The sequence below is a fragment of the Tetrahymena thermophila genome (assembly GCF_000189635.1).
Source record: "Tetrahymena thermophila SB210 genomic scaffold scf_8254803, whole genome shotgun sequence".
Taxonomy (NCBI): domain Eukaryota; phylum Ciliophora; class Oligohymenophorea; order Hymenostomatida; family Tetrahymenidae; genus Tetrahymena; species Tetrahymena thermophila.
Window position 1 is genome coordinate 1,853,752 of NW_002476559.1, and position 23,708 is coordinate 1,877,459.

Below are 23,708 nucleotides of genomic sequence, written 5' to 3' on the forward strand. Positions count from 1 at the left end.
ATTAGAATGAATTAAATTAGAATAAATTTAAAAATAAATAATTTAAAATTCAAAAAAAAGTTAGAATTAATTAGGAATGCCAAAGAATTTTCTATAACTAATAATTTTAAATAAATGAAAAATAAAACCAATATTTTGAAGATGTAATAGGTTTATATGTTAAATGATCTGATTAATTAATTATTTATTTATTAATTTAATTAGAAATTCTATCTTAAGTTTAATCATTTTGTTTTTATTATTTGATAATTTAAAAGATATATATATATATATATTAGTTACTTTGCATAAATTTCTTAAGAATTATCAAGCAAGCATAATGACTACTTTAAGTGAAAGTGAAAAGATTTGGCAAAAGTATAAAGAAAGATTCAGAAAGACAGACTATTCTCAATTTAAAAAGAAGAAATTCTATGAACCTATCAATATTGATAAGGAAAATGAAATTAAATCTGAGTTAACTAAATAAAAATAGTACGAAAGCTAATTTCCATATTATGAAGAACTTCCAAGGTAATCAATCAATCAATCAATTCATTATATTTTTTATTATGAAAAATCCCTCATTTTTTATTTTAAACTTGGCTCCTTATTAAAAAAAGAAATTTTATCCATTTTAGAATAATTTAACTAATATGTCATTCAAACTAAGTTAAAGCTTTTTGATAAATAAAAAACAGATTGAGCAGAAGATAATTGCTTCCTCGCAAAGGAATTGCTAAAATAGAACATTTCGGATATTTTGGAATATTTCTTGGAGCTGCATTTGGTAAACTTTTAGCAGAAGTGTATTATGGTAAGCTGAAATTAAGAATTTATACATGTTTTAAATAAGTAAATATATTTATTGAATTTATAATAGGAAATTTAGTAACAAGCTATAAAATCATGAAAACAAGATTTGTAATGGGCATGTTTTTTTCTACTTCTTTAAGTAAAGATTAATTTAGAATGAATACAAACTAAATTGACTATTTTTTGAAAATAATAAATAAAAGTGCTTATTACTAGTTTTACATTAGACTTTTAACCACAAAATCTGTAAATTAATAAAATTATTTTTATAAAATTATATCAAATGTTGTTAATAAAAATAATTTTATAGAGGAATCAATGAACTCTAACATTTTGATGAAGTTTCAAACAGATATTTCGACTTGTAATTTGATGCATTTAAAGATGTTAATGATATAAAATATAATGATCAAAGAATTGAAAAGAAAGATTATAATGCCATTTTGGATATTTTAGAATAAAGAAAATTAGAGTATAAAAAGAAGTAGTTGTTTGATCAGCTTTGATTAATTCGTAGTATGATTAATTGCTCAATAAAATGCCTACTAAATATACAGTTTAATCACTTCTCTTTTCAATAAAGCTTTATTGCAAAAAATCTGAAAAGTATAAAAAAACTTCCTCTCTTTTTTGGCATAAATTTATGAATGAACATATTAAAATAATTCCCTGTTTAAATCAAAGTAGGTTAAATTAAAATATGTTTAAATTTTATATAAAAAGTTATTTTGAGGTAACTAAATAAATAACTAACTAAAAATCTAAATCAAACGAATAAACAAGCTAAATTAAAAATAAAATCACAAATTTTGTATCAATATATTCATCATAAAAGATATTTTTTTGTTATACGTTTTATGTAAAAGCTTGTTTTAATTAGATTCTTAAAATTGATTTTCAATTAATTATTAATTTTATTAAATTTTCATCTTAAATTATTATTTATTAATACATAATTTTCAAATAATTGAATAATTATTTTATTTATAAATTCGCAGAGAAATTTTGGATCGATAAATAATTCCATATTTAAATAATCATTTAGACCAATATACATTTAAATTACAAATTATAGTAAAATAAATTGATTAATTCTTTAATTAATTTAACTTATTTAAAATTTAATTTTTATTTAAAATTGTATGCTCTTTTATATTTTAGAAAATATTCCAAGAGATTTAAGCAGCTGGGTATTTCTTTGTTGAAAATGTTATTTATTTCTTCTGAATTTTGTTTAAAATCCATAAAAATTGTTTTTTAATTACTTTGAATATTTATTTGACATGCCTCTGAATAAAAGATAAATAAACTGTTAATTTAAATTTCAATTATTTTTAATTCTTGAATTAACTAAATAAATGGAATATTTTATTGAAATAGATTTTTAATTAAGTTTCTGTATCAAACTCAAGGTAATGTATCTTTGTAAATTATAAAATGTCTACAACTATTGATCTGTTCGTTCAATCTTATATTCTAGTTTAAATAGAAAAATAAAGTAGAAAATAGATAAAACAATTATTGAAAGAAGAAATAGATAAAAATATTAATAAAAAATCAAAATTTTAAAAATTCATTTGAAATAAATAGTCAGAATGTATGTTTTTTTTCTTTCTTTTTTTTGTTTGCTAACAAATTTACAAATTCAAGAATAAAAACATTAATTAAATTACTTGTAATTTATTTATTTAATTTACTAATTGCTTTCAAATATTTAAGAAAAGGTTCATCTTTTTGTGCATGTTTATTAATTGAATATAATTAATTTTATTTTGTACATTTATTCCTAAGTAAGTTTGTATTCAATTGATTGTTTGTTTTTTTATAAATTATTGAATTAAGCACTAACAAAATTTATATTTTTTTTCTAAAAAGATTAAAATTTTAATTGTTAAAAATTTAATAAAAACAAACAAGAGATACTTTTATTTAGCAAAGGTTCTATAAAAAAGCTTACATTTATTCAAGATGTCAATTATTCACGCAGTTATTTGCAGAGGCAAGGAAACAACATTAGTCGAATATACTACAGCATCTGGTACATTCCCTTAAATCGCCAGAGAATTATTGAAAGTTGTCGACACAGAAACTAAATAGTTTATTCCATACAATGATAAATACGTCTTCCATTACATCAACGAAAACGACTTTACTTACATGTGTTTAACTGATGCTCACTTTTCTAAAAAGAATTCTTTTGGTTTTTTGACTGACCTTAAAGAAAGATTCTTAAATACCTTCACCTACGACTAAAGAATGGGCGCAATTAACTATTCCTTAAACAATGCATTCGCAGAAACTATTAAGAAACTTATGGTAAAATTCATTGATTATTTATTTATTTATTTCTAGCTTTATTTAAAGCAGAACATTCTGACTGACAATTTTAAAAAGCTTATAGCAATTGAGTTGAGATGAGCAATCCAAACAAATTTTATATGCAATTAAATAAAAAGCAGATTTATTGGAAATTCAGATAATTTAAATATTTTTATTGTTAAAATATAGAATCAATACAGCAGCGACTTAGAAGATGATAAATTGACTTAGTTAAAGCATTAAATTAATGACTTAAAGAATATAACAGCCGCAAATATTGGTAAATTGATTTGTTTTAAGCTAGTATTTTGACAATCAAGAACATTTAATGAAAGTCAAGTTAAACAATGAACAAAAATAGCAAGCATGACATTAAAAAATTAAAATAGATAAAAATTTAAGCAAAAATAAATATAAAGAAATTAAAATTGAAATAGATTTAAATGAATAAATTAGTCAAAATATATTTAAATCAATTTAGTATTTCTTGTTGTTAATAATGCATTTACCAATTATACTTAATAAATAAATTAATAGATAATTTAATACAAAGATCAAACCGTATCGAATTGCTAGTTAGGACCACTTCCTCTATGAACGTTACTGCCAACAACATGAAATAACAAGTAAGCTTTTTTGGCCAATAAAAATCATGTTTAAATAATATTTTAATAAGCAATTATTTGCCTTGTTTTTTATATTCATCAATTTTAAATATTTCTGTTAAAAAAAAGGCTGGACAAATTAGAAGAGAAACTTATTTAAGAAGCATTAGAGTAAAATTAATAGTTGGAGCTGCTGCCGCCATTGGTACTCTCGGGTTCATATTTCTCGTTTGAGATTAATACAATTTAAAAAGTTATAATAACAATAAATCTGACACTATCTAACAAATAATCAGCAATATACATACACACACACACACACCCTAATAAACAAATAATATAAAAAATTAATTTAATTAAAATCTTTATCTCTCTCAACTTTCATAATACCTATTTGCATTAAGTTTCCGTTTAAACATTCTTTCTTTAATTAATTCATTAGTTCCATAATTCGTTCAATTTATCAAATATTTAAAAATAAAGATATGAAAATTGTCAATTAAAAATTTAACAAAAAATGTAAATAAAAAATGTATTAAAATTGAATGTAAGAAATATTATAAAAATTAATCAAAATAAGTATTGTATGTAAGCAAATTATGTTTTTTGTAAATTTTCTTCATTTAGCTTTAATAAAAACTTTAAAGAATTGTAAGTAGATAATATAAACAAAATAACCAATAAATTGAAAGAAATTTTTAATTTTTTATTTACTGATTCATAAAATTTAAATTGATTCATGTAAATATTTAAAATAAACAAATGATTTTCTTTTAAATTTTTTATTTTATAAAGGAAACTATTATTTATTTAGAATTTGATGTTGATCAAGAAATGATTAATTAATTTATAAATTAAGTCGTTTTTTATATTAGAAATATTATTGAGATTTTACTATTAAAATGTAAAATTAAAAATATGTATTTTGATATTTTTTTTACTCTAGGATGATGATTTATTAGAAATATTAAAGCAATTTTTAATAATTTATTCATTCATTAATATTATTTTTATGGCGGATTTTTAAGGCTGTTAATATTTTAGTTTAATCTTGGTTATATCTTTTTAAAATACATTTTTTATACTTTGCTGAATCAAAACGCTGTCTGTAAAAAGACTGCTAATATATAAATTAATTAATATAGAAAAAAATTAAAGTCATTTTTTAATGGGTTAATTTATATTTATTATTTTAAATTTATATTTGATTATGAAGAATAGATTTTCTTTTTAATAGCCAAATTATTTATTTATTTATTTGTTCATTGATTGAATCAATTTTTTTTCTTTCTAATTGGTAGCAAATAAATAACATAATCAATCACAAATAAATTAAGGAAAATGTTTGAAAATTTTGCTTTATGCAGAATTAAAATATTTGGGTGCTTATTTGTTTTTAGTTTACAAGTTATTTGCACTTCAAAAAAGAAAAAGCTAATAAGGAAATTCAGTAACAATTATTAAGTATTTTGTAAAATTAATATTTTTGAAATTGATTTAAAAAGCTCTTTATCAAGTTAATATTTATAAATCTTGTAAAAGCTTAAGTATTTTTTGACTGGTAACTCTTTGTTTGTTTGATTGTTTCTGAATTATTTTTGTATACTTGCTAGCTAAGAGGAAACAAATAAACAAACAATATCAAATTATTAAAATTTATAGACTCTATAATTAGAACAAAATATTTTTGGTAATAAACTTCAAAGCTCATATTTTGAAAAAAGTAAGTAAAGTATGTGGTCAAAATTAATAAAAAAAATACATTTTTTTTTTTAGTTTAGTATAGGAATATTTAGAAATAGTAAAAATATCAATAGCAGCTTATTGTCATTTTATGTGAATTATGTTATTGTTACAGATTTTAATTTTTAGAAACAGCAAATAAATTGAAGTTGATAAAAAAATCTATTTAGACTTGGTAAATAGATTAATTATAAACAATTCATTCATTATTTTTATGATTTTCTAGTTATCTTTTAAAGTTTTAAAAATATTACAACCAAGAAATCAATCAATTATTCATAGAAGAAGAAGAAATAATCTTTGAGTATTTCTAAATTTATAACCTATTAAAAAATTTCTATCAACTAATTATTTTTATAAATCGATCAATCGCTTTCTTTCTTGCTTGCTCGAAAATTTTTACGATTTATGATAATTTTTCTTAAATTTGCTTGTTAATAAAAGAATTAATGTTATAAATATTAAATAATAAAATAACTATAATAGCAATATGATTTTTAACTTATATATAAAATAAGATTTATTTGATCTATTTTAATCCTTTAATGTTGAAATAACATTTTAATTTTTTAGAAATCTTCTTATATTTTTACTTAATGGAGCAATCAAATAAATACTTTTTTATTATGTTTAAACTGGAAGTATCTAATAGAGTTATTGAAAAAAAAATACATACAATCTCTAAATAAAATATTTCCTAAATATTCAATTAAATTTTGCAATTGAAATAAATTTTTACATAGAAAAAGTATGACAAGTTTAATGTAGCCTTTTTTCTTTAGTGCCTCTATGATTACTGATAGTTTTTTAAATTTTAAGCATATATTATCTAAACCAATAGCTAGTAGAAAGAATAGATAATTTAATTGATAGAGAGAGAGAGTGAGTGAGTGAGATAGATTCGCAAATCAATATTTTTTTAACTTAAGTAAATAAATCTTCATTTGTTCCAGAATAATAAGAAAGTCAATCAATCTAATATACTCCTGTCTATTGATAAATTAAAAATCATATCTGATATGACTTAAAAGCATTTATTTATATGTTAGCAACTAGATGATTTAAAATTATACTAAATGATAACTTGAATAAATTTAGCTATTTTAATATAATTTGTAATTTGAAGGCGAATTTGCTGTGTGGTAAAAAAATGATAATTTTATGTGGCTAATTTTTTCAAACACTCTGTTTTGATTTGGTTGGAGAGTATTATTGTTCAAATTAGATTGTAATTAGCTTATATGTTGAAAAAAATATAAATTTGCTTTGAAAAATTTTGATTGAAAGAATATCAAATTTAAGTGGGAAAAACAAACACAAACACAAACACAAAAACAGTCAGTCATACAAATTTTAATTCAAAAAGACTACATAAGAAATTAATAAATAAATAGATAAATGATTTGATCAATACTAATTAAGAAATATTATTATTATCAATTTGTTATTATTTAATCGAAGAAAGGAAGAAAAAAATATAATACTCTAATTTAATCAAATTCATTCTGTTTTGTTTGTTTGGTTTCGAGCAAGAGCCTATTAAATAAATTAAATTATTTTGGTGATGAGTGGCAACTTCCTATAATTTTAATTAATCATTAAAAAAAGAAATTTACTTTTTCTAAAAAAAACATTAGCAACACAAACAAATAAATAAGTTATTGCTTGCTGAAAATAGAATTTGTAATAAATTATATAAGTACAAACAAGTATTATAAAATAACTGAAATATTCTACACTAAATAAATATCAATTAAATTTGTTAAATACCAAACAACAAACAAAGAAAGAAAGTATTTATTATCTCTCCATTAAATATTTTAAAACTGCTTTTTAAGATTAGCAATTAAGAAATTCATTCCATCGATTAAATCTCTGTATAAAATTATATCCTCTGTTTCTTCTAGTACAGTACACTCATCTAAATATAATTAACAATATAATTCATTTACACTATTGACAATCTTAGCAAAGGCTAGTCGTTCATTCATTCATTCATTCATTCATTCATTCTATTTATTAAATAATATTATTGCAGTCTGTCTGATTTATTTGTTAATACACTTTTGAAATTCACTTAAGAACATGTTTTCATTTTTCAAGAAGAAAAAACACAACAAACATTCCTCAAAATCAAAAGAAAATAATTCAATTTGTGATGAATCAGGTAGTTAATCGAACAGATTCACTCTAGAAACACAAGAAGGCGAAATATCTGCTAAATTTAAGAAGGCGCAGACTATCAGTGCTTACAATAATCATGGTTCGACCTAAGAAAATAATAACAGTAATTCAAGCACTAAATCTAACTCACCACAAATACCTAATCTGCAATAGACTATGTCTTGTCCTCCAATATAACAAAAAGTCTTTATAGAATACGCGGTTCAGAAGGAGGAAACATTAGAAGACATATGTTTGAAATTCAAAATGGACAAGAGCTTTTTGATGGAGATAAATTAAATATGGGATGAGGATTAAGTCCCAAAATTTATAGTAGTAGAAGCAACTCCTATTTAGTAATAAATAATTAGAAATCATGCTCTAAAAGAAGAGACTATCAATATTATTGAAAAGAATACCAACTTGCTTGGAGAAAATAAGAATAACTCATTCAATAATGATAACTAAGACGATATGGAAGAACTCAAAAAGAAAATTGCTTTCTTCTCAAATCTTGAAAAAAATGAGGATTTTCCCATGAAGCTTGTTACTGAGAATGGGATCATAAACGGAACTTTGATAATAAATAGCTTCATGATACACTTTTCGCCTGAAATGAAAGATTATAAGCGCTTGCAAAATGAAATAGAGCATCTCAAATCAAAGAAAGCTTACAAATATCACAAATTTGATAATAACGAGCTAAGTGATTACTCTATTACGTTAGACTTCAATGATATTTTTCTAGCTGATATAAATGTCATTGAAGCTATCTAAACTTAAAATTCAAAAGTTTAGAAAATGTAAGTTAAGCTAGACATATTCCTAACATAGGCATAGAACTGGTCTAGCAATTTCTCAAACAAAAGCTACTTGAAAGTAGAGTTTCTTTCTTCTTAGACATTTGAGCCAATAAACTAAAATGATAGTGAGAATGTGGGCAGAACCTATGTCCATTACATCCTTTAGAAGGTTTAATATTTGATTGGGAAGAGCAGAAGCCATAATGAAGCTATAAATTAATTTACAGACAACTTTGAAACCCAGCCTTCTTAGAGTATCGTAAAGCACTACTAAGTAGTCTCGTGTGATTCTTTGAAATTAATGAATACTGACTCTGATTCGTTGTTTAGTACAGAATAAATTAATCCACCCAGACTCTAGATTTATCCATCCATAATTGTTGGAACTTCTTCTGCTCCAAAAGATAACACAGGTCCTCTTGCATATAATAAGATATTAAGTTAGTAGTAATTTGAATAAATTGTGGATAGATTACCTTGTTACATTCAAAATAACGACTGGCATTTAGTTTACTGTCCAATTAAGCATGGTTTTTCATATGAATAAATGATTAAGAGAACATAAAACATAGGTCCTCATGTCTTGGTTATTAGAGATGCAAAGCATAAATATATCTTTGGTGCCTTTGTCACTGAAGGATGGGTAAAAAGTACTACCACTTATGGATCAGCTGAATCTTTCTTATTTTCGTTCAAAAAAAACCCAGATAGCTATTAACGCAAGTATCAAAATATTTTGTGCTACAGAAACAGAAGTGGCTCAACTTAAATCTAATATTGCAGCGATAACGGAATAGCAGTAGGCATCGACACTAAATTTGCTCTCTTCATCCACTACTCTCTTAGTAAAGGCACCACACATGCAACTCGACTGATGCAAAATGACCTTCTCACTGAATCAAGCGATTTCAAAATTAGTGATTTCGAAATATGGGGTTTAGATTAATCTAAGCTGCGTTCATAGACGATATAGTTTTGAATAAATAACTCAATTAGCGAATCAAATAATCAAAGGGAATAACAAAAAATAAATATCTTATCCTTTAATTAAATGAATTACTCTGCTTATTCTAATAGACTTCTCATAGATTGATTGCCTTAAGTTTTTGATAGAGTAGTATTATTTCGTTCTAGAGAAATCAAATATTTCTTTTTAGGTTCAGCAAATTAGAAAGAAGCTCTAAAAATCAATTCTTAACTTAAATTTTAATCATTTTACATAAATAGTTAGCTATTCTTTAACTAGAAGACTTAGATTTCTCGTTATTGTTAAAAATGCGCTGCACAAACAATCATTATTTGATGATTTAAATTTGATAAATATTTAGTTAGGCAAATAAATTTATTAATTTTGCTGTAAGTGTAAATAAAAAAATTAAATATATTAAACCTACTGAAATCTAACTAACTAGCTAACTAAAATAGAAAGTGTTCAATCTGTTTCTCTCTCTTTCTATTTATTTTCTATGAGTTTGTCTCAATAGATTCAAGGGGAAATTTCATAAGAAGTCAAAGTATTTACAAAATTTACTAAAATTATAATGAAAACAAACTCTAATATATTAAAAAAACATTTCAAATAACAACTGCAAACAAATCAACCAAGCAACATAACTAACTAACTAATAAATAAATAAACTAAATAACTTCTTTCCTACTTACTTATTACTATTAATTAATTGATCTCAAAGAAAAAAAAACAAATCTTTATTATAATAAACTTTTAAATAAATAAATAAAATAATAAGTTTTGAAAATATTTTAAAAATTTTTTGTGTTTCTTATCTATTTATTTACTAATTTAAATATTTATTTGTAAGTATCATTCATTCATTATATCTATCCTTGCATTTTAGCTAATTTTATTTTTAATACCAAATTTATTTTCTTAGTGTAAATTTATTTAAATAAATTGTCTTTTTAATTTAATTTACATTTAGTTCTTACAAACAAACAAACAAACCACTTTATTTTTTTAATAACAACATTCATCATTCATCATAAATTATAATTTTCTTATTTGTTACTGCTGCACATTAGAATAATTATATGGAGTAACAACTATATGTTTTTAACAAACACTCATTTTTATATATAAACTCCATTTCCACAAATTTTTAGCTTTCTTTAAATTTATTTATATTACTTACTTATTAAATAAATATTAAATTTATTATAGACTTTTAATTATTTAAAAAATATAATTTATAATTATAGCTAGATAAAGAGTACATAGTATTTTTAATTCTATTTATTTTATCATAATTTAATATTTAAAAATAACAAAATAAAGATTTTTCAAAAAAAATATTGGGGTTTTGTGGCAACTTTATTTTTCAAAAACAAATTTTAACTAATTTTATATTTAAAATACAAAGAAAATTGTCTAAATTTGGAATCTATCTGCATGAATAAAATATTTTGCCCATAAAATTCAGCTGACTAGTTAGTTAATAATTTGATTTTATAAATAAGTAGTTAAATTTGAGGAAAAAATTTGGCCTATTTTTAACCAGTACTCAGTTTAGTTTGTAAAAGGATACCTATATTGACAAGTTTAACTGTATTATTTTATTTAAAATATTCAGTAATTAATTGAATTGAATTCGATGAAAAATTTATTTGAATTAAAATCCATAACTATTAAACTAATTTTAGATTATTAATGAGTTTTTAAATAAAATAATATAATGAATGAGCTAAATAACATTTTTGTTTAGGTAATAATAAAGCTAGCTATTTAGTTAGTTAAAAAGTTAATGAATTAGTTTATATGTGAAATTAAATTCTTAATAGATTTATTTATTTATTTATTTATATTTGAAAATAAAAAATAATTCATTTTAATCCTTCAGTCGCATCAGTTTTATAATTAAAAAAATAAATAAATAAATAGGTTATATTATAACATCTAGAATTAAAAATTATAGTAAATATATTGTGAATTGATTTTAAAGTTGCATTCTTTAATATTAATTTAATCAGAAATAATTAATAAAATCTAACTTTTGTTATTTACTAAATCAATCAATCAATCAATCTCTGCCCTCATTTATTATAAATAAAGGATTTTAAAAAAGAAGTAAGATAGAAAAACAGTTCTTAAACACAGCTAGTTATTTTAGAATAGAAATACATAAAATATATCTATAGACAGCATTCATTGATAAATAGATAGATAGATAAATAAATAGAGAAATTGAATATATATTTGTTAAATTTTCTAAAAATTAAATAAATAAATCATTAAAATGGCAACTAAATAACCTAATCAAAAATCGTAGTCTCAAATTGCATAATAGAATCCTGCTTAGCAACCTGCTAAAGATCAAAAACCTGCACAACAACCTGCTAAAGATGGGAAAAGTTCGACTGCTATTCCTGCTGCTAACGCAAAAGAAAATGGAAATAAAGATGCTAATTAGGAAAATAAAAGCTAAAATCAGAATTAAAATAGTAAAACCAATTTATAGCCTCAATAAAACGATCCTAATCAGAGAAAAGGAAGCAACATAGCACTTCCTAACAATTTGTAGCAGTAAAGTTAGTAAGAAAAAAATAATAAAAACAGTATTTCTAAAGATTTAGTTTCAAATGATAATTAGTAACCTGGATAATAAAAATCAAATAATAGTGTAACAGCTGCAAAGCATTAGGGAGCAAATTCAGATTTAATGGGAAATTTTTTTGATTCTTTTAATTAAATCCAGTAACCAGTCCATTTGGAATAGCAGAATTAAGAAACTAACAACCAATAGCAAGAAGAAAAAGATGATTTAGACTTTAAAGATTAAGAAGACGATAATCTGAAACCTATTCCCACAGATGATCCTAAGGAATTAGAAAGACGTAAAAACTAGGTATTTTTTTATTTTATTATTTATTTATTTATGATAGATTATTTAATAAAATAATGCAATTTTATCAAAATAAAATAATGCAATTTTATCAAAATAAATAAATAAATATATAGGCAGAAATGTTTAAAAAGTATCTTGACAATACAGGAATATCTATGGCATTTTAAATTATTTATGCAGAAATATTATCTAAAAAGATAAACGCTGAAAATGTATTTGGTTATACTGCTATGAGACTTAGATAGATAGGTAATGATCTAGCAGCAATCCAGCATGTAATATTTTAATATCAAAATTATATTTATTTTTAAAATAAATCAATAAAATAACAAAAAGAAGGTAAAAAAGTGACTTTGGCATTCATTTTAAAAAATAAATTTGATAAACTAATTGATATGATACATGCATTCGTTTATACATGCTAGTAAATTAAATCGAGAAATGATTTATTATAAAATAAATATTGAGTATATAATTTATTTATTTATTTGCTTTTAGAGTAATTTATTCTTTCCTTTTCTCAAAATAGTAGTTTCTTTTACTTTATGAAAGATTTTTGCAATTTAAATTATTGTTTCAAAGCAAATTATAAAATAATTATTATTTTTTTATTATCATTTAAGTGGCCGAAATAAAGCCTAATATTAATTTAATTTATTGTAAAGTTATTATTAATTAGTAAATAAATGCATTTTCATAGGATTTTAACGATTAAATTGCTGATACACATAAAATAATTATGCTCATTAAAATATTTTAATGATAAAAAGTATCAAATGATTGATTGATTGGATATTTTATTTAGAAAGTTTATTAACTATTGGTTAAAATAATTAAATTTTATTCCCTAATTAAAAAAAATAATTTTTTTTTAAATCAGAAATTGTTAAAAAAAGAATTTAAATAAGACATCTATCTATCTTAAAAAAGAAAGTGTATATATATATATATAAAAGATATCATATAATGATAAAATTAATTTTACTTATTTTTATTTTATAAACTTTATATTGAAGATATTACTGAGGATAAGTAAGACTTTTATGTAAAATAGTTAAAATTAATATTTTTTAATGTGAAAATCTTTAGGTAGGGGTAGAAGGGTTACTGAGGCTTAGGTTTATCGAGGGGAGTTGTTTTAGGTTATAGTTGTGTTGTGTATCTGTCGAGAAAAGTTAGGGGTCTATTAATTAATGATAACAGATATTGGTCTAGGTCATTTTCTCTTATTGATGGAGGGAGTTTTTATATATCATCAATCTATATATCTATCTATCTAAAAATTGTATCAAGATAAAAATAAAACTTTATAAAACTTATACATTGTAAATAAAAGATCGTTTAAATTATTTTTATTTGTTAATATTTTTAGTGAAGTTATAAAATGTATTAAAATTATTAATTTTCTTATTAAAATTAAAAACTCTTGCAAATTTCAAATAAAATATAAGTAATTACTTGTTTTAATAATAATGATAGATAGATATGTTGTTTCTTTAATAAAAAAATAATTCTTTTAATTTAATTCAAATTTTTTAAATTAAAAATAATATAAATAATAAAAATCATCATATAAAATATTAAAGAATACTTATTTATTCAATTAATTGCTAGTTTTAAATTTTTTATTAGATAGTATATTCAATCAATAGATTTATTACTAATTATGTATTTATTTATGTATCTATCTATATTTTCTTACTTGCTTGCTTATTTTAAATACAAATTTAGTTATACTATAATGAGTTAGTTAGTTAGTTAATTATCTCATAATGTAAATTCTTGCTTGTGATTAGTTAAAAGTTCATATAAATTTTATCTTCTTTGTTAAGTGATTTGGCTTGCTTTTGCAGAAACTACTTCTAAGGCTTCAAATTTAATATCTCTTGCACCTAACTTATTTATGCTTTGAGCTATTATGATGTTTATATTGAAAAAATATTTGATTAGAGAATTATTTATGAATTAGAAAATACTTTTATTGTTTAGTGAAGAAATAACTTATATATTGGCTTCAGAGTATTCTTGTTCAAAGTTGCTTGGATCAACTATAATAACTTCATTTTAAAATAAGCTACATTAGACTGGATATAAGAAATCTTCAATATTGAATTCCAAATGTTTCTTTTTATCTTCAATTATTTCTAATTACAAAGCTCCATCAATTGTCTTTACAACAGTTTAATTCACCTAGCCTATTAAAAAACAAACATAATATAATTAATAAATACTTATTTATTTATTCAATAGCATACAGTTAAAAAGTTCGAATTATGCAGCTAATAGCAGAGCATCTAACAAATTACCATCATTATTCACAACTCTTAAATTCAACTTTATTTCCTATTTATTTTATAGAAATTCCTTAATAAAACTTGTTTGCTTGCTTTATTGATTTATTGATTGACTAAAATATCTTTTTTATTCAGGTAGATTCAAAATATCTTTTTGATATTCTAAGTCACTCAAAGCCAACAAAAATATGTTTAAATAAATGAATTAATGTCACAAAAGAATATATTTTACCCAATACAAGTTAGGAATTTCCTTGCTGATTTGACATATTGCATAAATTGCTTGGTAATTTTTGCTTTGAATTTAAAAATATTTACTTAGTTTTAATTCTATTTAAAAAAAGCGAAATGCTTAATCAGTAACAAATTATGCTTTACTTGATTATATTCTAAATATATTAAGAGTAGTAGCTTTCTTATTTCATAATATCGATTGGAGAGAAAACATCGCTAGATCCATGTTATCCTGAATTTAATTTAGCCTCTGCCTCTATTTATTTAATGGAATTACATTTATTTTTATTATTTATTTAGCTTCTTTAAACTAATTAATAGATAGATCATACCAATTAAATATTTCTAAGAAGTGACCAATTGATTAACTTGTTTATCTTCGTACTGCTTGATTTCAGTACTTGCCATAACTAGGGTTTATCCCATGCTTAACAAACTTACTTCATTTTCTAATAAATTGATAAATGAACATTAGCAAAGAAATTAAGAAGTAAATTAATTTGTATTTATAAATTAATTAATGAAATACTTCTCAAATATTTAATAGATCTGATTTATTCAAACTATCTTCCATCTTCTCTAATGCTTTATTTTGTGAATCTTTCAATGTATTCTTGGGGAAGAAGCTCTCTATATATAGCTTAATATATTAATAAAAGTGTAAGTATTTTTCTAATTAGGAATATGAGAAAAGCTAAGTAAATCCTGCATATTCCTGACTCTCTATTTAAAAGAATAAAAATATTAAACCTTAATTCATTCTACTTTGGTTATATTTAATTTGCTATTAAGATCAAAATTTATTGCCAAAAACAAATTCTTTTAATTTATTATTTTTACAAATATTTTAATATCAATGAATGAGCATCTATCTATCTATTCGATTATAGTCAATATATTTTTTGTTTGATATCAAAGAGTTAATTTTACTGCATTCATCTGTCTAGTTATTTATTTATTAATAATTTATTTGCTTCAAATTACTTCTAAATTTGCTTAATATATTTTAAATATATTGTTTATTAATTAAAAGAAGAAATAATTTTAAACGAATGTGACTTTTCTTTGTTATTATTTAAAATTTTATTTTTAAACATATTATAGGTCATTGATAACTAAAAATTGCATCTTTCAAAGTATAAATAAAATATTTATTATTAAAATATTTCAGAACCAAACCAAACCAATTTGTCTAAAATATTTTATAAGTAAATTAAATATTTTATTTTATAGTTTAGTCTTTTTTATTTTTAAAAATATTTAATATAAAGGAATATTTATTTTATATTAGAAGATTATATTTATAAATAAAATATTCACACTTAAATTACTAGTTTATTTTAAAAACCTTAATACCTCATTTCCTAAAAACTATCAGTGCTTTAGGGTAAATGCTAAAAGAGAAAGAACACAGGATATAGATAGAGATGAAATAAATTAAATTTGAAAGTTTAAAATGAGTTTTCTTACAGTATATTTACATAAAATATCATATTAAATGCGGGCAATCAATTTTATAAGAAATAAGTAAATTGATGAAAATAAAAAAAATTAATTGGTTCAGCTTAAAATAGAAAAATAATAAATAGAAGTATCTATCTACTTAATCTGGTTCCTTCCTGGTGAGTAGTACTATTTGAATGATTAATTTAAAGCCAAATTTTTATAATATAAAAGTGTATTTTTATTATATTTTGAAATCATTTCTTATCATGTTAAAAATGACATTTTATTTTAAAATAGAAAATTGAATTGAATTTAAAACAAACTTAAAATCAAATTTATGAAAAAAAATTGAGACAGTTCTGTCTAATTTAAAATATTTTTAAGAAGAGTAAATGACGTAATCCATCCTTATTTTTAAATAAGATTTTATCTATTTTGCTAGAAAGAATTTTTATTAAAAAACTTTTGTATATTTTTGATAATTAAAAATAAGTGATTTAAAGATCAAATAAGTGATGTAATACCTACCAACCATTCTAGTAGATCAAATAAGCAAATAATAAATCACACTAACTTAAAAAATAACAATCACTTATAGATATATTTATGTAAAAGCAATTTCGAGTTTTTTAATCTTATATTCAAAGATATTCACTTCATTTTACTCTATTTTGCCATTAAATAAAAATTGACCTTTTATTTTATAAAACTAAGTTTTTGGCTTATTATTTATTTGGTAGTTTTCAAATTTATATACAGTTAGTTGCTCATTTAAATTATTACAAAAGATAAATTTTATGGATCAGTAATTTTTTTACCTCATCTAACTATATATCTAATTGAGTATTGATTTTAAATAAAGCTAATTATCTTTTTTAGACATGCGTTTATTCGAGATTTGAAAACTATTTTATAAAATTAACTTTATAAGATAATAACAAAGTTACAGATTACTTTTAAATAACTATTTTAAGTATTGAATAAATGTTTTAAAGATAAAAATAAAATTAGCTTTTTTTATGTGAAAAAAGACAAAATTTTTTTGAATTATTAATGTAATATGTGAGAACATTTAACTGTTGGAAGATCAAATATTAATTTTAAAACTAAAAATATGAAGTCTCTTTTTATAAACATTTTTTATTAAAAAAATAAAAATATTAGATAAAAATGACTAAAGTTTCTAAATCCAAAGTAGCAAATTCTCCTGAACATAACCATGAAGACCAACACATGGTAATTGAGTATGGTTAAGACTAAGACTAGCAAACTGCTAAAGAAGAAGATTAAACAGGCAAAATAACAAAATCTCTAAAATTAAAAAGAATAATTACTATTATTGTCACTATAGCTTTGCTTGTCGAACCAATTTATTCCACTTACATATCTTACAAGGCATATGATAAGTTTAATAGTTTAAATGACCAAATTAAAACAGAGGTTACCGATAGATACACTCAATTAATGATTTTAGATATTTCTGTTTCCTCTTCTTGTAATGCAGAGTGGGATACTTTATTCGTATGGATGTTTTAAGGAGCTAATATTAGATGTGATTGCAGAGGAAAATTAGGTGACAATATAACTCTTGATTTTTGTTCTCCTGACCAAGAAGCAGCTGGTTGCACTCAATTTAATTTTCTTGATTAAAAAGTCTTGTCCTTATATCCTTCAGGACCTAAAAACGATAATTCGACATAAATTTGCGTTAAGTAATATGTTGGAGGACCTACTTTTTCAACTATAAAATCTTGGAGTTAGAATTGTCCTAGTGGATAAAGATTATGCGGAGGTTCTTCTATTGAGAGTTCAGTATGCATAGATAGTTCTTAACTATGCCCAATCAATTCTATTGTTGTTTAGCCTACAAATCCTGATCCAACAATCTACCTTGAGCAATAATAGTATAATTCAACCCATAACATTTATTACAGCAGAACTAGTAATAACTTACCTATAAATTACTATAAAGTTACATCAGGTGAGGGCCCTTGCTATAATATAAACTAGGAAAATACCTATTAAGGTAGAGTTGATCCTTTCAATTTTAAAGTATAGAGATCTCCTTGTGAAGTAGATCCAAGATGGTAAAGGGTAGCTGAAGTTGGAGAATATTCTTATTATGTTGCTAGTGGGATAGACCCTCCAACATACTTCAAGGAAGTGTGGAGCTTCTACTAAATAAGTGACCAATACAGATATGGTTTCTATGTTTCTCATTACCCAGATTGGAAATTCAATTATAGAAATCTTATAAGCTAAGTAACTGATTTTGTAAATAATAGAGATAGGATTATGACCTATTAAACAACTCTTTTATATTTGAATGTAGCTAACTTAGCAGTTAATTGTTGCTTTGCTTTATTTTTGATTTATGTATTTATACAAAATGCAAGCGAAGAAGAAAAGGATAAGTATGTGGCTTGGAAAGACTACTATAATAACATGATAAAGATTGCATAATTGGCAGTTTGTATATTTTAAGTTCTTAGTATTGCTGACTATTTGGATACATTTAAATAGTGCACAGACAATTAAGTTTCAGACTCAAGAACAAATTAAATTTTATAAAGTGTTTATAATTATATGGATACTTAAGTTTATGAAGCAGATAAGAAGCTAATCATAAGTACTGCTGCAGGATTTGCAGTATCAATACTTAGTTTTTTATTTACAATCTATTAGAAAAAGAAGAAACTAAAACAAGAAGAAAATAATTCATGAATAAAAAAAGTCTATCTATCTATTATAATTTATAAATATTACTTATATTATTTTATTTGTTAAATTCAGTATAAATTTCATAAATTTTAAATTAAAATAATAAACAAACAATTATTTTTTATTTATCAAACCTAAATAATAAATTTTAATATTTAAAAAAATAATAATTTACTGTAATTTAAAATATTACCTTCATAAAAAAATAAATATGAAGTGATATGTGCTAATGTTTTAACATAGAGATTGAAAATTAATTTTTTCAGCTTAGAGCCTTAGAAGTTAGAAATTTTAAGGTATTTAATAACAATTTAGTATTTAAGTAATATAATTTTATTGAGTTTATAGAAAGATGCTAGATATTATTGAAAAAATATCAATAAATATTTTAGCATTTTCTATGTTTTTCTAGTAATAGCTTAATACATACTCTCATAAATTGAGCTCAATAAATTAATTTATTTTTTGGTTATTATTTATTTTGTAAATACTTTTGAAAGATAAAATTTATTTCGAGAAATAAATTTTAGAAATTCTCGAAAGAAAGAAGCTGAATTTAAATATATTTGTATTGGAGGAATAAATATACTAAATTCTTTGAAAAATATATTTTCAAATAAAATGATCAATTGTACAGACAGACATACAAATAAACAAATAACTAACGATCATATATTAATATTTTATTTTTTAAAAATCTTTGAGATCAAATAAGGAATTTAGAAATAATGTAAAACAAAAACAATGGTTATTTTAGTTCAATTTAATTTATTGTTTGAAAAAAGCTTAATCCTAAAGTATAAAAAATAATTGATTGATAACTAAATCATTTAGTAATTTAAAAAAATTTTTGGATACCTTTTTTTTATAATTAATTTTAAAAGTGTATTAAGATAAAAACTAATTATTAATTCAAATGGGATCAAGTACAACAAAGAATAAAGTTGTAAATTTGTAGCAGGATTAGTCAGTAGAGCTTAATCCTATGTGTTAGGAATAAGATCTAGAAAAATCAAATTAGGAGAAATAAACCCCCAAAAAAAGCGGAACTTCTCTATGTTTAAAAAGACTCGTTACTGTAATTGTCTCTGTTGCTTTACTAATAGAACCTATTTATTCTACCTACATCTCTTACAAGGCATATAATAATTTTAACAATTTAAGCGACCAAATTAAAACAGAAGTTACTGATAGATATACTCAACTGATGATTTTAGATATTTCTGTTTCCTCTTCTTGTAATGCAGAGTGGGATACTTTATTCTTATGGATGTTCTAGGGAGCTAATATTAGGTGTGATTGCAGAGGAAAATTAGGTGACAATATAACTCTTGATTTTTGTTCTCCTGATCAAGAAGCAGCTGGTTGCATTCAATTTAATTTTATTAATGAAAAAGTCTTGTCCTTATATCCTTCAGGACCTAAAAACGATAATTCGACATAAATTTGCGTTAAGTAATATGTTGGAGGACCTACTTTTTCAACTATAAAATCTTGGAGTTAGAATTGTCCTAGTGGATAAAGATTATGCGGAGGTTCTTCTATTGAGAGTTCAGTATGCATAGATAGTTCTTAACTATGCCCAATCAATTCTATAGTTGTTTAGCCTACAAATCCGGATCCAACAATCTATCTTGAGCAATAATAGTACAATTCAACTCATAACATTTATTATAGTAGAACTAGTAATAACTTGCCTATAAACTACTATAAAGTTACATCAGGTGAGGGTCCTTGCTACAATATAACTTAGGAAAATACCTATTAAGGTAGAGTTGACCCTTTCAATTTTAAAGTACAGAGATCTCCTTGTGAAGTAGATCCTAGATGGTAAAGGGTAGCTGAAGTTGGAGAATATTCTTATTTTGTTGCTAGTGGGATAGACCCTCCAACATACTTCAAGGAAGTGTGGAGTTTCTACTAAATAAGTGACATATATAGATATGGTTTCTATGTTTCTCACTACCCAGATTGGAAATTCAATAATAGAAATCTTATAAGCTAAGTAACTGATTTTGTAAATAATAGAGATAGTATTATGACCTATTAAACAACCCTTTTATATCTGAACGTAGCTAACCTTGTTTTAAATGGTTTATTTGCTTTCTACTTAACATATATATTAATAAAAAAAATGAGTGAAGAGGAGTAAGATAAATTGGTCTAGTGGAAAGACTATTACAATAACTTGATTAAGATTGGATAGCTAGCTGTGTGCATTTTTTAGGTCCTTTCAATTGAAGACTATTTATAAACATTTAAGTAGTGCACAGTCAACTTAGTTTCAGACGAAAGGACAAATAAAATTTTGCTATCTGTTTATACTTATATGGATACCTAAGTTTATGAAGCAGATAAAAAGCTAATCATAAGTACTGCTGCAGGTTTTGCAGTGGCCATACTTGGATTTTTATTCAATCTCTATTAAAAAAGAAAGAAACAAAAAGAAGAAGAGTAATAATAAGAATGAACGTATAGATAGATATATATAAATCAATAAATTTTATTATAAATTATCAAAAATAACTTTGTATTATATTTTGTTTAGTAAATTGTGTATAATATAAACAAATATATTTTTTCTACATTTTGTAATTTCTTAATGTAATTTTTTATTTTTTCTCTAAAATAAAAGGTTTTAAAGATCAATTAAAAAAAATAAAATCAATTTCTATTAAAACGCAATGGATTATTTCATTTATGTTTCTGTTTTTTGGATTAACAAAAAAAAACAAATAATTACCTAAATGAATATAAAATTAGAGGCTTTGAGAACAAATAAATTTCTTAAAAGAAATTCAAATAGCAGAATAAATAAATTTAAGACTCGAATTTTAGGAAAAGGATTATTTTCTTTCAATTGTAAGCAAAAAACAAAACAGATGAATGATCAATCAACCAATTTTAATTAGCAATTAAGATTGTGGCTAATCACATATAAAAAGTAAATTTATATGTAAAAATTATTATTTATTTAGCAATTCTTAATAGGATTGAAGTAATTCTTAAAAAATGCTTTATTTAAATCTAAATAAATATAATCTTGTCATTTTTAGTATTCAAATAAAAGCTTTAAAGTATATTTTTTTCAATAGAAAAATAAAGAATTTAAAAAAATAGAAAATCCTTTAAAAGAAATACTTAGTTAGTTAGAAAGATATTTTAAAGAATTTAATTATCTTGTGTAATTTGGAATCTTTAAGGAAACTATAATTGAAGAATAATGTAATCTAAATATTAGACAATAATTCAAAATGGAAATTATCGCCATAAATAATAATATTTTCTGATCAATTAATTAATTTCGAATCTAATTTTAAAAAAGCGAGTCAAGCAATTAAACATATGTAAGCTCCTATTATTATTTTAGGAATTTTAAAGGTAAACTTTAGAATTAAAATTGAATTTTTCATTTATGAAAAATAGAAATTAGTTTTTAATAAATAAATAGGTTAGACCATAGAATTTATTAGTTTGAAAGTGTCTTGCTATTTTGGTGATAGATATTTTGGATTGCGAATAAAATAGCCTGCTATTAGTGTCAGTGAGATCAAATAAAAGTTCAATATATTTCTTTAATTTTCTTATTAATGAGAAAAAAGCCTTATTTTGTTTGCATTTATTTCTAAGGAGAACAAATATAAATATTTAATAAATTCCTTTTGCTTGCTTGCATAATGAATGAATAAATTAATTGTCTTTGTTTTTACTATTAATAACCTTTCAATCAATAAATTAATTAACTTAAACTATTTTGATCAATTATTCCACTTGAAATTACACAAAAATTAAGTCAAAAAAAAAGTTAAGTGTAAAATGGGAACAAAAGCATCTAAAAGTGACAATCAAATAAATGAATCTGTAGAATTAAACAGAGTATTCAACAATCAATAAAATTAAAATAATGATGAGGAATGTTATAAAAGTAGAGTCATTTAACCTGCGGAACCTGTTATAGATGAAACAAAAACAGATTAGCCTTAGAAAGCCTCATGCTTTAAAAGAATTTTTACTATAATTGTCATTATTGCAACGCTAGCAGAAGCAGTTTACTCTTTATATTAGTCCTATTAAGGATATAAAGGATTCGATAACTTGAACAACTAAATATAAGGAGAAGTTACTGATAGATATGGTTTTAGAATGCTGCAAGACGTGTAGTCTTCTTCTTCTTGTAACGGAGAGTGGGAACCTTTGTTTGAATATATGTTTCAAGGAACAAATATAAGATGTGATTGCAGAGCATAAGGAGGAGAAATCACTGTTGATTTCTGTATGCCAGACTAAGTAAATTGTATTCAATACAACTTCTTAGACGAAAAAGTGCTGTCTGTTTGGCCTTTTGGTATTGATAATGGGCTTAAATAGTAGCTATGTGTTAAATATTACACTGGAAATACTTTTGCATCAATAAAAGACTGGCCAACAACGTGTCCTAGCGGATAAAAAAAATGTGGAGGTTAATCAATAGAATCTATGCTTTGCTTACCTGAAGATTAATAATGTCCCTTAAATGACATGATTGTAGCTTTAACAAACCCTGACCCTTCAATTTTCAATGAATAAATGGTTTTTAATTCTACTCATACTTTATTCTATACAAGATAAAGCAATAAATTACCTTTAAACTTATCAAAAGTTACTTCTGGAGAAGGTCCTTGCTATGACGTGAAATAAGAAAACACATATCAAGGAAGAGAAGATTTTTTTACTTATAAGGTTAGG

The 23,708-nt window shown here is 22.8% G+C and overlaps 8 protein-coding genes across 8 annotated transcripts; 7 read left to right on the plus strand and 1 right to left on the minus strand. All coding sequences in view use genetic code 6, as the record gives it.

Moving 5' to 3' along the window:
- Window positions 1-319: 319 nt before the first annotated feature.
- Window positions 320-1,301, plus strand: TTHERM_00016480 (transmembrane protein, putative; the record flags this gene model as incomplete). Its single annotated transcript, XM_001008427.2, has 5 exons — window positions 320-513; window positions 681-796; window positions 863-934; window positions 999-1,041; window positions 1,106-1,301. The coding sequence occupies 5 exons, from the start codon at window positions 320-322 to the stop codon at window positions 1,299-1,301; spliced, it is 621 nt and encodes a 206-aa protein (XP_001008427.2).
- A 1,462-nt stretch (window positions 1,302-2,763) lies between these two features.
- TTHERM_00016490 (synaptobrevin) lies at window positions 2,764-3,953 on the plus strand (the record flags this gene model as incomplete). The annotated part of the gene is made up of 4 exons (XM_001008428.2): window positions 2,764-3,111; window positions 3,304-3,394; window positions 3,652-3,740; window positions 3,849-3,953. The coding sequence occupies 4 exons, from the start codon at window positions 2,764-2,766 to the stop codon at window positions 3,951-3,953; spliced, it is 633 nt and encodes a 210-aa protein (XP_001008428.2).
- Window positions 3,954-7,547: 3,594 nt separating this feature from the next.
- Window positions 7,548-9,407, plus strand: TTHERM_00016510 (TLD protein; the record flags this gene model as incomplete). The annotated part of the gene is made up of 1 exon (XM_001008430.1): window positions 7,548-9,407. One exon carries the CDS (start codon window positions 7,548-7,550, stop codon window positions 9,405-9,407), a length of 1,860 nt encoding a protein of 619 aa, XP_001008430.1.
- A 2,272-nt stretch (window positions 9,408-11,679) lies between these two features.
- Window positions 11,680-12,639, plus strand: TTHERM_00016520 (hypothetical protein; the record flags this gene model as incomplete). Its single annotated transcript, XM_001008431.3, has 3 exons — window positions 11,680-12,288; window positions 12,402-12,563; window positions 12,625-12,639. 3 exons carry the CDS (start codon window positions 11,680-11,682, stop codon window positions 12,637-12,639), a joined length of 786 nt encoding a protein of 261 aa, XP_001008431.2.
- A 1,416-nt stretch (window positions 12,640-14,055) lies between these two features.
- TTHERM_00016530 (hypothetical protein) lies at window positions 14,056-15,576 on the minus strand (the record flags this gene model as incomplete). Its single annotated transcript, XM_001008432.2, has 8 exons — window positions 14,056-14,201; window positions 14,265-14,483; window positions 14,544-14,631; window positions 14,815-14,878; window positions 14,961-15,072; window positions 15,149-15,265; window positions 15,346-15,456; window positions 15,567-15,576. The coding sequence occupies 8 exons, from the start codon at window positions 15,574-15,576 to the stop codon at window positions 14,056-14,058; spliced, it is 867 nt and encodes a 288-aa protein (XP_001008432.2).
- A 1,856-nt stretch (window positions 15,577-17,432) lies between these two features.
- On the plus strand, window positions 17,433-18,986 carry TTHERM_00016540 (transmembrane protein, putative; the record flags this gene model as incomplete). The annotated part of the gene is made up of 1 exon (XM_001008433.1): window positions 17,433-18,986. The coding sequence occupies one exon, from the start codon at window positions 17,433-17,435 to the stop codon at window positions 18,984-18,986; it is 1,554 nt and encodes a 517-aa protein (XP_001008433.1).
- Window positions 18,987-19,899: 913 nt separating this feature from the next.
- Window positions 19,900-21,453, plus strand: TTHERM_00016550 (transmembrane protein, putative; the record flags this gene model as incomplete). The annotated part of the gene is made up of 1 exon (XM_001008434.1): window positions 19,900-21,453. One exon carries the CDS (start codon window positions 19,900-19,902, stop codon window positions 21,451-21,453), a length of 1,554 nt encoding a protein of 517 aa, XP_001008434.1.
- Window positions 21,454-23,115: 1,662 nt separating this feature from the next.
- TTHERM_000016579 (transmembrane protein, putative) lies at window positions 23,116-23,505 on the plus strand (the record flags this gene model as incomplete). The annotated part of the gene is made up of 1 exon (XM_012795712.1): window positions 23,116-23,505. One exon carries the CDS (start codon window positions 23,116-23,118, stop codon window positions 23,503-23,505), a length of 390 nt encoding a protein of 129 aa, XP_012651166.1.
- Between the last annotated feature and the right edge of the window lie 203 nt (window positions 23,506-23,708).